The sequence below is a fragment of the Cervus elaphus genome, chromosome 17, assembly GCF_910594005.1.
Source record: "Cervus elaphus chromosome 17, mCerEla1.1, whole genome shotgun sequence".
In the NCBI taxonomy this organism is placed as follows: domain Eukaryota; kingdom Metazoa; phylum Chordata; class Mammalia; order Artiodactyla; family Cervidae; genus Cervus; species Cervus elaphus.
The window spans coordinates 35,495,675-35,512,327 of NC_057831.1; the positions used below are offsets into that span (position 1 = coordinate 35,495,675).

Here is a 16,653-nt window from a genome sequence, read left to right on the forward strand (position 1 = left end):
GATCTGGTGTCAAATCTTCGGTGTCAAAGAAACAGTTTGCTGTTGAGAAATAGCTCCTGTGATTCTTGTTAGGAGACTAATCTTAGCATATGTAGTGACTATGTAAATGAATCCTCGTATCCTGTTCCATTTCTTTTTTATCATCAGATGCATGTGTTCTAAATTTTGGCTCAGATGAGAACGTCAAGCACATAGAGTTCTGACTGTTCACCTTTAGATTCCATGGTCATTTTATTGTAAGACATGAAGTAGGAAAGAATTGTCAATTTTGCCAGCATCTTCTCTTCAACTGTCATTCTTCCATACAAAGGGGAATCCTCTGGAAAGCTAGGGGATTATTTTCTTCTTCTTAGGAACAATGAACAAAACCTACTTCATTTAATATTCTCTTCAACCTTGTTTTATTGACACAAACTGGCGATGCTATCCCCAGAAGACAGGCTTGCTAACCAACTCTGGCACAAAGAATATCTTTAAGATCATGAGCAGAAAAGAGTTTATATAGCAGGCCTGAGACTGCTACCTTTAGAAATGCTGACTTTCAAGGATTTGCCCTTGATCCATATCTGGGAACTTGGCTTCTCTAATTAAAAAGTGTCTTCATAGTGCCCTGACTCATTGTACAAATTATATGTTTTATAGGCTGAACTTCTGCTTTCCTTTTAGAGTTTTGGTATGTGCTCAGCAGAGGGTACCTACATGACCAACCTTGTTTGAACTGAAAGTTTGTGTCCCACACAAACTCATACGTGGAATTTCTAACTCCCTAAGGGATGGTATTAGTAGGTGGGGTCTGTGGGAGGCATTTTAGGTATTTAGGGTGGAGCCTTCATGAGTAGGATTAGTGCCCTTTTAAAAAGGACCCCAGAGAGCTCTCTCCTTCCTTCCCTTTCTGTCATGTGAGAATAAAATAAGTTGGCAGTTTGCAGTCCAGAAGAGGGTTTTTGTAAGAAACTGACCGTGCCGGCCTGATCTCAAAACCATGAGAGGTAAAGTGCTACTGATTATAAGCCACCTTACCTATGGTACTTGTCATAGCAATATAGCAGTGTGAGCTGACTAAGACAAGCCCCAGTAAAAACCTTAGGAGTTGAATATCTGGTGGACTTCTCTGGGCAGAAATATTGCATGTTACTGCATGTTTTGGTGTCTGGAAAAAAAAAAAAAAAGATCCCACACAGAAGTGTACCCCCTTATAGGAGGGAGAGAACCTAAGAAAGTCTATGAATGGATTTCTCCAGATTCTGCCTGGGTCCTTTTCCCTTGCCAATTATATCATGTATCATTTCACTACAATAAACCTTAGCTATGTGTGTAGCTATTTTCTGAGTACCATGAGTGCTTCCAGCATATCGGCAAACATTTTGGATACCTTATGAAATGCACTGTAAACTCTAAATTGAAGCAGCAATCCTTCAAAATTTAATTAGCTTATATTCAACTATTTTGTATAGAAGTCAACTTATCCTGAGGCATATGTGAGAATGGTTATTTTTTATAACATGGAAAAGCATATCAAGAGCCGAAATACCGTGGAAAAAACTCATTAAAACTTCCGCAGATCTCTTTTAGTGCCTGTAATGCACAAGCATTTTTATACATTTAAGCCTTTACATTTTTAATCTTATTCCTTTTGACTTATTGTTATGTGATAAGCATAAGCTCATTTATAAACATGTTGAGTTTAAAACACAGTGACTTATAAATTAAAAGTAGAACACTGGAATACCATGAGCATTTAAATTATGTTGATACATGGGTATAATTACCTATCAAATATTAAGTGAAAATATTAAAGAAAAGAAAATATAAACATTGAATATAGCTGAGAAAATTGTATCATATAGTCATAACCATGTTAATAATACACTGTGTGCCAGTTGATTTCTTTGATCCTTAAAATAAACTTTGTAAGGTGGGTATGTTATTCTAATTTTATAAATGAGGAAAGTAAGTTTTAGAAAAAAAGACTTATTACAAATAAGTCTTGCTAGGCGATTCAGTGCTTCTTAGCCATCCACAACTGCCTCTATGCTGTGTCACAAAATTTATAAATGATTTTAAAATGATATAAAACAGTTAAATGTCCACTAGTTTCTTATTTTTCTCTTTTAAACTGCTTATATGCACAGCAATGATCATTTAAAAAGTTGTATATCATACACTACCAAATCTTTTATAAAATGTAATCTTTCTTAAAAAGACTAACAAATGTGATAGTGATGAATGAGAGGTTTATTAAGGAGAGGTAAATATACCTGGTAAATACAGGGGAAATAGTTCAAGTAGAAAGCCAGTGGACTCAGGAGCAGAGGACACAGCCTCAGCCGTGCTGCTGACATTGTTACCACAGGATTCAGCCTCTCTTGGAAGGCAAGCAGCCAAACTCCTTCTGCAGGGACAAGCCTGCCAATTGTACAAATAAACCCTCAAAGTGGAAATAAAATCCTCTTGATGTCTATTGGACTATTGTTTAGAAACAAATCAAATATTTAGGGATTCAACCAGAACAGTTTTTCAGCATTGGCCTAGGAGGAATCATCGTTAGCATAACTGCATGTGGAAATGGCTCAAAAGGAAGTGAGGGGAAGAGGACTCTGAAATTTACCTGCTATTGTATCAGCCCCAAGAAGATCTTGTGAATAGCCAATGGTAACTTTCTATTACAACTGCCCATTGGCCATTATCATAGAAAAGCTAAACTGAAAAACAGCCACTTACTTCCCTCTGATCAGAAGCAGAAATAAGTGGCAGTATTTGGATTCTCAAGAAAGCAAACTCTCTGGGAGTTTATGACTCAGGTCATAAGAAATATTCAGATATGGCCAGACTCTGAAATAGGTATGATGCATCAAACACAAGCAGAAGGAAGAGAAAGGCAGGTGAACACGCTTCAGAGTCTACTTGAGTACCGTGGTTCAGCTGAGCCCTGTGTCCAACAGACCAGGGGTCAGGCTCTCTCACAAGGCGTGACCTTAGGCAGAGGGTTAGTTTACTCATCTTCAAAGTAAGAATAATGATAGCTACCTCATAAATGCTAAATGAAGGAACATATGTAGAATAGTTTGAACAGAGCCTGGCATGTAGTGTTATTAAATAGTATCCAATATTACCTCATTATAGTATTCCTGTTACTAGGCTTCAAAGGAGGTTATCAGTTATTAAGATTAAACAGAAAGAGACTCACAGACATAGAAAACATTTATGGTTACCAAAGGGGAAAAGGGGAGAGAGGAGGGATAAATGAGGTTGCGATGAACATATATACACTACTATATATAAAATAGATAAACAACAAGGACCTACTGTATAGCACAGGGAACTATATTCCATATTTTATAATAACCATGAGGGGAAAGAGTCTAAAGAAAAATATGTATGATCTAAAAAAGAATCCAAAGAAGAATATATGTGTGTCTAACTGAATTGCTGTGTTGTACACCTGAAACTAAAAATATAAATCAATTACACTTCATTAAAAAATTAAATTAAAAAAACTATGTTTAAATGGTCTTTATTTCTGCAAATTGTATTTATTCTGCAAATGATAGTGGTTATTATCTGAATAATATTGTGAGAGTTTTAAAATGATGATAAGTTACCTTCTGGCATTAGGTAAGGGAATAATGTGGCTGGACTATATTTACCAGATCATAGCAAAGGTCAAAGGAAACACAGCCAAATTCAAGTGGTGTTTCACTGTGCCTCACAGCTGATATCAAAGCAAGTAGTATATTTTGCAATTGGTTTATTCTTATAGGAGAATTTAGCCTGAATCCACTGGTTTTATTACCTTACACATACTTTACCTGCTCAGCTGTCCAATGAAGGCCACTGGTTTTATGGCCCATAGAAGCAGAGCTGGCTTAATGAACATGCATATCTATGTATCCACTTGAAAGGGCCCCACACATTATGTTGCTGCTCCTGCACAAAGTGAATATCTACCCCAGATATGAAATTAGGCCCATATCTCTCCACTGCCCTGACATCATAATGGGTCATCTTTACAAAGATAAAATAAAGAACTTTTAATTAATTATTAACTTTAGGTCTATAAAAATTCTACTTACAGTAAATAAAGAAACCAGAAGCAATTATATCAAGGCATCAGTAAAAAAAGAATCAATACTAAGTTAATTATTAGCCCATTAATATAGTGGTATATAAATACTCAATGCAATTTTTATAAGCTCCTAGCATGCATTCTTTATAATGAAAGAATACGAAGCTTTGTTAGTTTTGTATGTTCTATTGAATCTCTTAATTTTGAAGCTATTTAAATTTATAGTTGCTGTATAGATACAGGTATTCTTTTTATTTAAGGGGGAGAAGGACATGGCTTACCTGGTGTATGATCACACATCCTATGGAGCTTAACAGAAACTCATTTGCAGTGTCCATAGAGGAAAGACCAAGGGTTAAAATAATATGGAGGAAGAACAACTCATTTTTCCTAAAATTATTATTATAAGAACATCTTGTATTGAAACACCGCCTTTTCTTGGAAATATGTAAAGCCTAAATAATTTGTTCTGTGATCCCATTGAGTAAGATTAGTTCTCCTGAGTCAGATTAATTTGAAAGGAGTCATAAATAAATACAATAGTTTAAATAGTGAAGAGATATCTCAACTTTGTATTACTCTGTGATTTTTAATATTATCAGAACATTCAGAGATAAAACATGAAGGGTCATATTATTCTAGGATAATGATTACCCTTTTGTAATTAAAAAGCAGTAAAATACAAAATTCATCCAAATGAGTGTATAATTCAACAGCAGACTCATATGAGAGGTGCACTGCCATTTCTTTTAGGAATAGTATTCTTTTCATCATGAAAAGATTATGTAATGTTACTCATATGCCAAACATCTTAATAAAATACTTCTTTCATACAGAGAGACTATTAAGTACTTTATATGCACTACAATAAATTCCTCTTTCCTCCCAAATGTATGCTTCTCCTCTGGTGTTTACAGTATTTGTCAATGGTACTTTTACCCTCTCATTTCCCAAGTGCAAAACCACAGAATATTCTACTTTTCTCCCCTTCCCAAGTGCCATGCATTCAGGCTGTGAATGGCTCACATTTTTTTTTTTTTACAGTGATCCAGTCTGCGACTGATACAGTTCTGAGACTGGATATTTATGCTAACGAGCTCAGCAAAATACCTATTGCAATTCTACCACATGAATGGAAGAATCTGAGATTCAGACAGGTGAACTTACTCAAGGCTACACAGACGTACTGAAACAGCTAGGACCAGAATCACGTGTTGTTGTTCCTTAGACCATTAATTTCCCCACTATCTTTTCATTTCTGCTGAGATTACTTTTACAACATTATTCATACCCATCTCCTCTGATTCAGTTACCTCTTCCTGAGATCTAGTTCTTACGATTTTGCCAATAATGTCCTAACTGGTACTCTAATTTCATGCTACACACAACTGCTGGCTTCATGCTCCTGAGATGCAGTTCTCACCATACCCAACCCTCTGCTCAAAATTTCCAAAGACCACTCTTTACAAAATCATGTCTACCTGCCTGGAATATGTCTTCCAAAATTTATAGGTTGAAATACTAACCCCTGCCATTGATGATATTAGGAAGTGGGAACTTTGGAGGTGCTTTGGAGATGAGGGTGGTGCCCTCATGAATGGGATTAGTGTTCTTATCAAAGAGACCTCACAGGCTCCCTCACCCCTTCTGCCATGTGGGGATACAGCCAGTGGTTATCAGAACCAAGTGAACCAGGAAAAGGGCCCTCACCAGATTGTTACTATGCTGGCACCTTAATTTTAGTTTCCCCAGCCTCTACCATGTTGAGAAGCAAATTTCTGTTGTTTATAAGCTACCCAGCCTGTGGAATTTTGTTAAAGCAGCCCAAAGGGACTAAGATACTTAGCTTGTCATTCAGGGCCTTCTATCATCAGCCCAAATTGAATTCCTGCTCACAGTACATTCACTGGGCCAGTCACTCAACAGATATTCACTGAGCTCCTATGGTACACCAAGCGTTTTGCCAGGTAACACCAAGATGAACAGGACACAATCTAGTCTTATTCATCAAGGAGCTCATTGTCTAATAAATTCCTTTAATTAAATATGCAAAGAAAATGTTCTACAAGGGCAAGCTTGATTATTTTATAGGGGGCCTGTCAGAAAAAAAGTTAAGACATATAGAACAAGTTTTTACACTATAAGCATTTGTTTTGTATTGATAACTGCTTTACATAGGATGATATAAGATTCAAATAATATATCAGAGATCTTTGAATTACTTAACTATTTGTCCAAGCTCAGTTAAGTGCCTTTTATAGCTTATGATCTTGCTAAACCATACAGATCTACTAAACATACTTAAATAGGAAAACAGATTAAAAGTTATTTTTTGATAATAGCTTACCAGGAAGTAGAATGTTGTCTGTGTTTCTTTGGGCCCGGCCTATCTGGAAAGTTGTCAGGTTCACTGTTGGTTTAAGAGCATTTAGTTTCTTCAGCGATGGTTTTATCTGCTTCTGTGACTTGACAATATTTGCAATGCTACTAGACAATGATTGATTTATATACCAAGTTAAATTAGATAGGGCAATTTGAGTTTTTATTTCCATTACTGATTCCACATGTTCTGTCAGACTTTTCTGAAGAAGCTGCATATTTGGTAGGGAATCTTTTATCCTCTTGGGTATGGTAGCATTTAGTTCTGATATACTTCTAGAAGCATCATGACATATTGTTACTACTTCAATGAGAGTCTTGTTAATTAAAGAGAAATTAATAGAAAGATGGATGGATTTTGCTTCTAGTGCTTTAAATCTGGAATTTAATACCTGCAGTTGTAGAGCCTGGTTGCTCTCATCTGTAGCTGCACTGTCTTTTTTTAGTGAAACATAGTAAGGTATGAGCATCTTGGTCACTTTAGACTCAATGCCTTGCAACCGAGTTTCAAAATTTTTGGAAATTTTTGTGGCTGAGAGTATTTTTTCCTCCAGCTGACTTATATTTTGCTGGAATTTTATCACTTGGGAACTGGTTTCATTGAACATTTGGGAAATCTTTTGAAAGTTGGACAGCCTTAGTTTTTCATCTTTAGGAATATATGCAAGGGCTTTGGCAACTTGCAGAACAAAGTTATATCTCTGATCGTCATTGACCAAAATCTGAATAGAATCATTCAAATGTTGAAACTGAGAAATAAATGTCAATATAGTGTCCATATTTTGGGTACATTTATGATGGATCTCAGGATTATACTTTAGTATATTTAAAGTTTCTTTTAATACATAGTTGTCTTGAATGAAATCAATGGCATCATTTACGATAGTTATTGTCTTATTTAGACCATCTTCCATTTCTAAGGCATGTTCATTGATACGTCTGTCTAAGGCAACCCCACGGCTCTGTACTTCATTTCTAAGTAAGTTGTATCTTCTTGTAAGTTCTTTAGTAAGTACATTAAGACTGTTAACAGCACTAGTCAGACTTTCCACTTTTTTCTTTGTAGCAACTACTTCTTTTGGTTGTTCGTAAGTCATTGTCTCTCTCAAGGACGCTCCCTGCTCGAGCAAGGGTTGAAGGATCTCCATATCATAAGTCAAATCATTTAGTTGCTCATTCATTTTATCCATCTTATTGTCCATTGGAAAGAGAAACTCAACCAATGTTTGGTTTAAAACTTGTAAATTCTCTTCTGTGTCCTTAATTTGAACTTTAAAATTATCTCTATACTTGGATAACATGTCTTCACATTCCTCTCTGACAGATTCTTTCTCCATCTCCAAAGCAAGGGTAAGATTGTTTATCTTGCTGTCTTGGGTGTGCAAATCATCAGATATCTGCAACAACATCAAACCTTGCTTCTTTATATTCTGATACAGAGTAGATACATATTCAGTGATGTTATTGCTAACTGATTCAGGAACTGAAACACTCTTCTGATTTGATGTTTGTTCAGTTGATAAAAGATGCTCTTGCACTTCCTTCATTTTAGAAAGGGTCTTATTCAGGGATTCATAATACAGAATTCTCCTGGAGTGCTCCTGTTCTAGAGCATCTTCTAAATGAGTCTGCTTTGCTTCTAGTTCTTTAACAGGCTTCTCACACTTAAAGGTCATTTCTTGTCTTATATTTACAATGTGATTTTTCAGGTCCAGTATATCTGTTGAAGTAGGCCTATTTTCTTGCATTAAAACAGACTTTTGCTGGACTGCTACTGAAATTACAGATTCATTAACTTGTTGAATTATTTGTTTGACATTTTCAAGTTCCTTGGAGACGGTTGATACAGTCTTGAAGAGTTGCGCTACGGTCTCTTCTATGTCATTTTGAAAAAATTTTAATTGTTCTCTTACTGTTTCTTTCACCAGATCATTAATGCTTTTGGACTTTAGGCCTGGAGAAAGAAATAAGAAAAACAATAAATGACATATTATTTTAACTGTGTAAAACTCTTTATATCTCTAAAAAGATAAAAGTTTGAGACTAAACAATAATGACATGAAATGATAAAAATATTTCTTGACTACATTTGCATATGAAATTTTAAAAAATTACTCGCATTCCTAAAAGGTGATCACTTCTTAATTGGTAAGTATGAGGGGAAAAAAATCAGTTGCAGGTAGTACACACTAGAATTATAGAACTAAGTTTCTCTGGACAAAAAGACATGAAGGAAATACTATGGACTTCAGTTAACAGACCCTTGTATGCAATGATTCTAGCCTTAGTTTTATATGAAAATGAACAGTTTGGGGCTTTCTGCCTTAGTACCTGGTGTTAGCTCACGACTGTTAATTAGCTTTCTAGTACAGCTGACCCTTGAACAAAGCAGGGATTGGGGCACCAGCCCTCTGCACAGCCAAAACTCCACATATTATCTGTAGTGGCCCTCTGTTATATCCAAGGTTCCTCTGAATCCCTTGTGGCTCAGTGGTAAAGGATCTGCCTGCCAAAACAGGAAACACGGGCTTGATCCCTGGGTCAGGAAGACCTCCTGGAAAAGGAAATGGCAACTCACTCCAGTATTCTTGGCTGGGAAATCCTGGCGTGCTACAGTCCATGGGGTCACAAAGGAGTTGGACAAGACTGAGTGACTAAAAAACAAATGTCTGAATCCACAGTTCCACATCCTTAGATTCGACCAACTGACTGTGGATTGTGAGGCACTGTCGTATTTACTACTGAAAAAACTCTGTTTATGCTTATGTAAGTGGGCCTAGGAGATTCAAACCTATGTTGATAAAGGGTCAACTGTAATTAGGTTTCAGAGATTGTATTTTGTGCTTCTAAAACTTAATATGTTGACTGCAGAAAGAAATTTCGTGAGGTTCCCAAATGAGGAGCAATATGAAGTAATAATCACAAAATTCAACAATAGTTCATAATAACAATGAAATAAAAATAATGAGATGTTTGGGGAGCCGCAAAACTAAGTCAAACAAAGACAGAAATTTAAGATATACATGACCTATCATAACATGATGTTAATTCTTTTTTAGGTGATTTTATTTATTTATTTTTAGTTTGATAATTCTTTAATTTTTTTATTGAAGTATAGTTAATTTACAATATCATTACATTAATACTTAACAAAAAGGGGAGAGGAAACTTGCCATTAATAAAGTACGTACTAATACTACCCTTTTAAAAAGAACAGATTGGTCACAAACCAGAATTATGGACATTCAAAAAGCAGCATTAAAAAAAGGGGAAAAGAGGAAAAAACTCTTGAACTATTCAGAATCGTTTAAAACAGGAAATAAATATTTTTAAAAAGTAAAAACAGACAAATCAGTTACATACACAAACAGAAAGTGGAAAAACTAAAGCATACTTGAGGCATATTTATAGTATGTGGCAATGAAATAGATATAAATGAAAGATATGTTCATTCAAATACAAGTAGCCAACATTTATAATGCAAAATACAGGCAACATATTACAAAGCATTTTAAATTGAAGGTCTGCACAATGGAGTATTGAAACAAGTTATGGCTACTATGAAGTCTATTCAAGAAAGGTGATTAGCGAATAAAAATATATAGTCTCTACATGTCTCTATTTTGTAAGCAAGTTTTTAAAAGTATATAAGTTGCTTGATAGACTTACATAAAGCATATTGTGAAAGAGCAATTATATCAAATGGAATGATGTATTGCTCAAGCATCTTGATACTTCATAATTCATGTGATACAAAGATAAAGCTGTGAATGGATAAATACTTCCTTAGAAATTCTAAACACTAAAGATGAATGTTGTTAATAGATCTTTTAAGGTCTAGGATTTCTAGAGCCAAAATTTACATTTCTAAACCTATTGGAAACTGAAATAAACAGTCTAAAAACTGTAAGTAAGTGAAAATCAACTTGTATGTAATAGAAAAAAAAGCATGTGAAGTATGAAATAGTAATCAGTGATACACAGCACCAAAATACTAAAGAAAGGCTAAGTTTATTAGAAAAGATTAAATAGCTGCAATTAAGATAAATTATACTGAAACAGTCTAGCTTTTTCACTTACTAACATGAACAATTATACCAAGAAAGTTTTTAAAGTATTTTTATTTTTAAAATTTTACTTTGCATTTGACACATCACTCATTTATACAACAAATCTTCTTTGAGTATATTCTAGATGCTACATAGAAAATGAAATTTGGTCAATGAGATTTATGACATTTAAAACAGAATACAGTAGCTTCACTGAGTGTAAGGCACCACTTAATAGAAAAGATATTTTTATGGCACTTTATATAAGATCATTTAGTCATTTTCTGTTAGTTAAAATCATCTTTAATTCTCATGGCAACAACTAGATGAAGCACAATTAAAGTTAGGAATCAGACTTCTCTGAAATTTATAACCTAACGATTTTGGCTTTAAAATGTTTTTCAAGATTGACAAGGTAAAATAAAACTTAAGTGTAACTGAATTTATTAATTGTAAACAATAGCAACAATAACAACAGATTTTTAAAGGGGAAAGCAGCATGATCTGAAAATCAGGAAAAGAATGAAAATAGGTGAAAACACTGTAAATAGGTATAAAATTCAGTACAGAATCCTGAATAAAGTAATTATGAAAAAAATAAACAATAAAAGTAACAATTTATGCTTTAAAATTTTAATGGAAAACTGCATTGGGTAAAGGGTAAAAGTTATAGCTAGTGTTTGAAAAGTAATCAGATTATTAGCTTTAAAAACTTGTTTCAAGAAAACAAGCTTTTCAGATAATGTTCATATAATTTGTTACTACAGAAACACCTGTGCAAGAATCTAACTTTTGCAAAAATAGGTTAAAATGCCTTATGTTAATATTTGAGTGAGCACATCATTTTAAGTGCATTTGATTTTGTTTCATGTGACTCCATGTGCTACTACTTCCTAAACAATTCGATATTGTATATGGTGACTTAACAGATATATCTGATATCAGATACCTAGGCATGTCCCTCCTGTGGCTGTGAACGCATGGCCTATTCGTAACACTTAGATAACTCTTAAGGTGTTGGGGCATTTGATTTTAAACAGTTTCTCCAGCTCCTAGCAGATAAAGCAGTGCTGCTTGGTCTGATGTAGTGTAAGTGAGAGAATCATGGTTTTGCTGGGAAAGTGCAGTACCTTGGGGGTGAATTTAGCTCTTGTTCCCTGTATGAACATTCATTAACTGCAAGCCATCTGGTTCTTTTAACTGATTGGGCTCAGCTCACAATTAATGCCTCCTATCACTTCCTGGCAGATAGATGGGGAAACAGTGGCTGATTTTATTTTTCTGGGCTCCAAAATCACTGCAGATTGTGACTGTAGCAATGAAATTAAAAGACGCTTACTCCTTGGAAGGAGAGTTATGACCAACCTAGACAGCATATTAAAAAACAGAAACATTACTTTGCCAACAAAGGTCCGCCTAGTCAAGGCTATGGTTTTTCCAGTAGTCATATGTGGATGTGAGAGTTGGACTATAAAGAAAGCTGAGCGCCAAAGAATTGATTCTTTTGAACTGTGGTGTTGGAGAAGACTCTTAAGAGTCCCTTGGACTGCAAGGAGATCCAACCAGTCCATCCTAAAGGAGATCAGTCCTGAATATTCATTGGAAGGGCTGATGTTGAAGCTGAAATTCTAATACTTTTGGCCACCTGATGCGAAGAGCTGACTCATTTGAAAAGACCCTGATGCAGGGAAGGATTGAGGGCAGGTGGAGAAGGGGACAACAGAGGATGGGATGGTTGGATGGCATCATTGACTCGATGGACATGGGTTTGGGTGGACTCTGGGAGTTGGTGATGGACAGGGAGGCCTGGCGTGCTGTGATTCACGGGGTAGCAAAGAGTCAGACATGACTGAGCGACTGAACTGATTGAAGAGGGACTGTTGTTACTATGAGGGCATATTTTTCCTGTGTCAGGGCCAGAATTTTTGTTAGTAGGTTCACAAAAGGCTGTTGACAGGCCTAATTCTCTCAGGTTATGATAACTAAATTTTGCTAAACAAATTTTATTACGATGATTATAGTTGATTGTGTACTGTTCCTATATAACTTCTTTCTCATGCTATCACTTCAGGGAAAATTTATTCCTTTCTCATGCTTGCTATGAGTTTTAGCCATAGGGAACATACCAGAAATGTAAGACAGAGTCTTTCTTTCAGTTGGTTAATAGCACTAATAATTTACATCACTGAAAAAATAATGATGGCTCTGTACTAATAAATGATATGGAAATCTTCACCTTTTTATTTCTTTTATTTGTGAACTACATAAAATAGAGAAAAAAAATAACATGAGTGGTATAAATGGGATGCACAGTGAATATTTTTTATGTACAAAATAAAGTGAAAGGGACAAGTAATCCTGAAACCTGGAAACATACAATAAGCCCAGTGAATTGAGATGCTCCTAGTAACCAAAATATATCTAGAATATCTATGGCCTGCCTGAAATCTCTTTGCCAAATTAACTCCTCCTGATCCATTACTTATCAGTTGACTTGGTTTTTTTTTGTAGAAGCCTTCCCTGATCCCCTTAGATTGGATTTATTGAAATTATCAAGGGGTGCTATTGTATTGCAACCATACCAATTACTCACTATACATAAAACTCTCTGGTAGGCAGAATTCTGCTGCCCCTAAGATGTTCAGCCCCTAATTGCCTGAACCTGTGAATATGTTACCTTCCATGGCATCTTGACAGATATGATTAAGGTTAAGAACTTTGAAATGAGGAGATTATCCTGGATTATCCAGATGGGTCCAATGTAATCATATGTGTCCTTAATGAGGAAGAAGGCAGAAGAGCGGGTCTGAGAGCTTCCATGAGGACTTAACAGCTGTTGAGTTGGCTTTTGTAAATGGAGGAAGACCATGAGCCAAGAAATGCAGTAGCCTCTAGAAGCTGAGAACAAGCTTAGTCATCAAGAAAATGGACCCTCAATCCTACAACTGCAAGAAAATGAATTCTAAAACTCAAATGAACAGGAAATGGATTATCCTGCAGATCCTCCAGAAAGGAACAGAGACTGCTGTTTCAAGACCACAAAATTCAGGCAAAAATGACTCAGATTTCTATGAATAATGACCTGATGGAATTTAGGATATATTTTATTGATTATATTCCATGGGCTAGATAGTTTCTGGGGTAATAATATATTTTAGATTTATACTCAATATCTTCATCAATATTGAGACAATCATGGATCTATGTGCCTTGATAAGCATCCCTTGACCTCATCTTTATCTTGAACTGGAAACCACAATGGAAGCAGATTAAGTATAGCTCCTTTTACCTATAAAGAAATACAAGTAAGGCTATAACTAGGTACATAATGTCAGTAGGTCAGATGAAATATTCAAAGATTTGTCTGTATTAGTAAAAGTATATTTATATGTTCCCAATTATTTCAGAAATTAAGGGATTTAAAAGTATCTTATTCCCCGCAAAATCTGTTTTAGACTTCTCTACCTCCCAATCTAAAGAAAAGATCTTAAAATGATGTGAGAAGAGATAAATGAGTTATTTGCCTTCTGTCTCAACTAAATTAATAATTTATGTTTACCTTTTAGAAAAGATTGAAATTCCCTGCCTTTGTCTTCATTGAATTTCTCTTCTAGTGAGGAATATGTGCTCCTTACATCACTCACGGCCAAAGAAATATTGTCAATCTTCTTCTGCAGAAGGGTTAGTTTCATTGCCTGGTGGTTCATCTGGTCAGTCATTTTTTGCGTCACTGCTGATATATAAGATAAGAAAATATGAAACATTTAAAAATTCATATTTAAAACCATTCAAATCTCATGATAGGTTGGTAATTCAGATAAACTGTGTTTGCACTTCATATTTGAAAATATAGATTATATACACTTGGCAAATGGCATCCTACATTTTATACTATTTAGGGGAAGAAATTTGTAAAAAGCATTCCAATATCTTAGAAGTCTAAAATGTTTTAATTTTGCCCAGAATTTTCAGTCTCTCTTTTCTTAAAGAGTGTCTGTTATATTTTCAATAGATGAGGAAATTGAGAGTCAGAAAACTAAAATAACTTGCTTGAGGTTACCAAGCTAATGTATCATCTTCTGCTTTCAAATCCAATGCTCCAAAATTGAAGAAGTGTAACTTTATATATATACATATACATGTGCATGCATACTACATATATATACCTACATATGCATATACTACATATATTACATATATATGTAGTTTGTATCTATATTCTGATAATTTTTTATTTACTGAGGTATTCTTTAATGAGAGATAAAGAGATTCAGAATTTGGTTAGAATCACTTTATAAAGCAATGATACTTTCCATACTTTTACATGTGATTTCAATAATTCAAGGAGGGTTTCATTGTATTTTGTGAAAATACTGAAGTTTGACCCCTTAACAAAAATTGAGTAGAGTTTATAAGCTATATTCACCTAAATTCTTAAAGAGATTCCCTTACATCAGATTCCTCAATTTGAGTGCCTTGTTTTGTATGACTAGATATATGCCAAATGTAGATGTTTTTAGCAGTAACCAACTGTATGTTTCTAAGAGATGAAGCCTAAAAGGAATGGTGAAATATTTATGATTAGAAAGATGAGAAAGTATGTGACATGCCAACTTTAGATCAACATGGTATTCTTGTTGATTCTGAGCCACAATTCTTTGCTCTAGTCTGTGATCAACATGCCTTGGTAATCTCTTATCAAACAAGGGAAGAGAGGCTACTTAGCTGCTTTAAAATGATCAAGTCCTTCCATCCATGCCAAAGTTCTTCCATAATTGTACTCTTTGGAGGACAATAATGTGATTTAATTTGAAAACCTGTGAATTCCTTACAACCTAGTGTGACAGCATTTCTATTCCCTTCTGTGTCTGTACAGAGAGTTCCAATAATTACACATGTTTCCTTCATGCTGGGAACCAGCAGCTCATTCAGTTTCACCCAATACACAGAAGCAGTAGAAAAGGGTCAAGAGGTATGTTAATGTGCCATCATCAAACATTTGACAGGCATGTGAAGTGTTGTTTGTAAGTCTTCAGGAAAAGAGCTGACAGTGACTGGGTTAGGGACTATAGTAATTACAGTCTGTGACCTGGGTCACCACAGTCTTGCTGCTGCTGCTCCAATGCTCCTCTGCCAACAGCCGCGTGACTTTCAGCCTGTTTGCTGTGTATCAGCTGCTGTTGTTCCTGGGCTAGATAGAAGCAAAAAGAGAAGAGAGAGAGTTAAGCACTGGGTTGGCCTCACTTTTTTCCAGTCCTGAGAAGCAATGTGGCTATCGCGCATTTTCCCATGTACTGAAGCATGATGGTCATGGTCCAGCATGATTGCAGAGTGAGCGGCCCTGCCCCCATCCACAGGGTGATGTGCTACCACATTGGTGCTGGAAGTGCAAGATTCTAGTTCTCTTTGAAAAAAGTAAAATTATTCAGGTTTCCTTGTAATTGAAAATGGATGATAGTTTGGGGACACTGTGTAAACTGGGCGATATATACTGCCAGTATAATTGAGGGGACCTTAAACTAAGCTGTGTTAAAAGCTGTAGCAGCTTTCTAAGTGGACTGTCTTGAAGACGGCTTGTTTAACAAAGCAATTTCCAACTGGTGGCCACTTAAAAGTAAGGGAGAGCTACAAGTGCTTTACTAAGAGAATATTTGCTTAATAGTGCCACTTAAATGGATTTTCCCCAGATTTTTAAGAAATACATAGGTTCAAAACAGAAACACTGTAAGTAAAAGTAAACCATTACAGGGCATGTCTAAAGGGGATCAAGCAGTAAAATCAGTGAAATTTCAGAAAAATAGAAATTCTTATAAAATAAATTTATTCTCTTAAAGAATTGCTTCTTTTTTGCCACAAATCAAACAATATTTTAAATGGGAATATAATTTTTTACTGGGGAAAACAATTTAGAGGGAAGATTTATTAAAAATATTGAACACATCAAGTAATATATGTCAGTAATTTGCATACTTCTAATGAACAAATTTATTCATTGAGGTCTGAATATCAGACACGAGAAAACAAGTGTTTGGTGTCTGCTTCTTCCCATGTGAAATTATGTACCAATGAAACTGCACTTCTGGCATATGTTAATTATGCTCCATAAGGATATGTTGCTATGACAATAATACTAAATCATCTCTACTCCATAGAAAGTAT

General features: G+C 35.2%; 1 protein-coding gene across 2 annotated transcripts in view; it reads right to left on the reverse strand.

The window, feature by feature from the left end:
* Window positions 1-16,653, reverse strand: part of MMRN1 (multimerin 1) — a 63,218-nt gene that overhangs the window by 11,689 nt on the left and 34,876 nt on the right. Inside the window, exons 4-6 of one of the 2 annotated variants that reach the window (XM_043871299.1) lie at window positions 15,584-15,685; window positions 14,054-14,224; window positions 6,414-8,399 (exon numbers count right to left, since the gene is read on the reverse strand). In XM_043871299.1, the coding sequence (XP_043727234.1) occupies window positions 6,414-8,399; window positions 14,054-14,224; window positions 15,584-15,685 (2,259 nt within the window). Of the gene's footprint in view, window positions 1-6,413; window positions 8,400-14,053; window positions 14,228-15,583; window positions 15,686-16,653 lie in introns of both variants that reach the window. The other variant, XM_043871298.1, reaches the window with a different exon arrangement.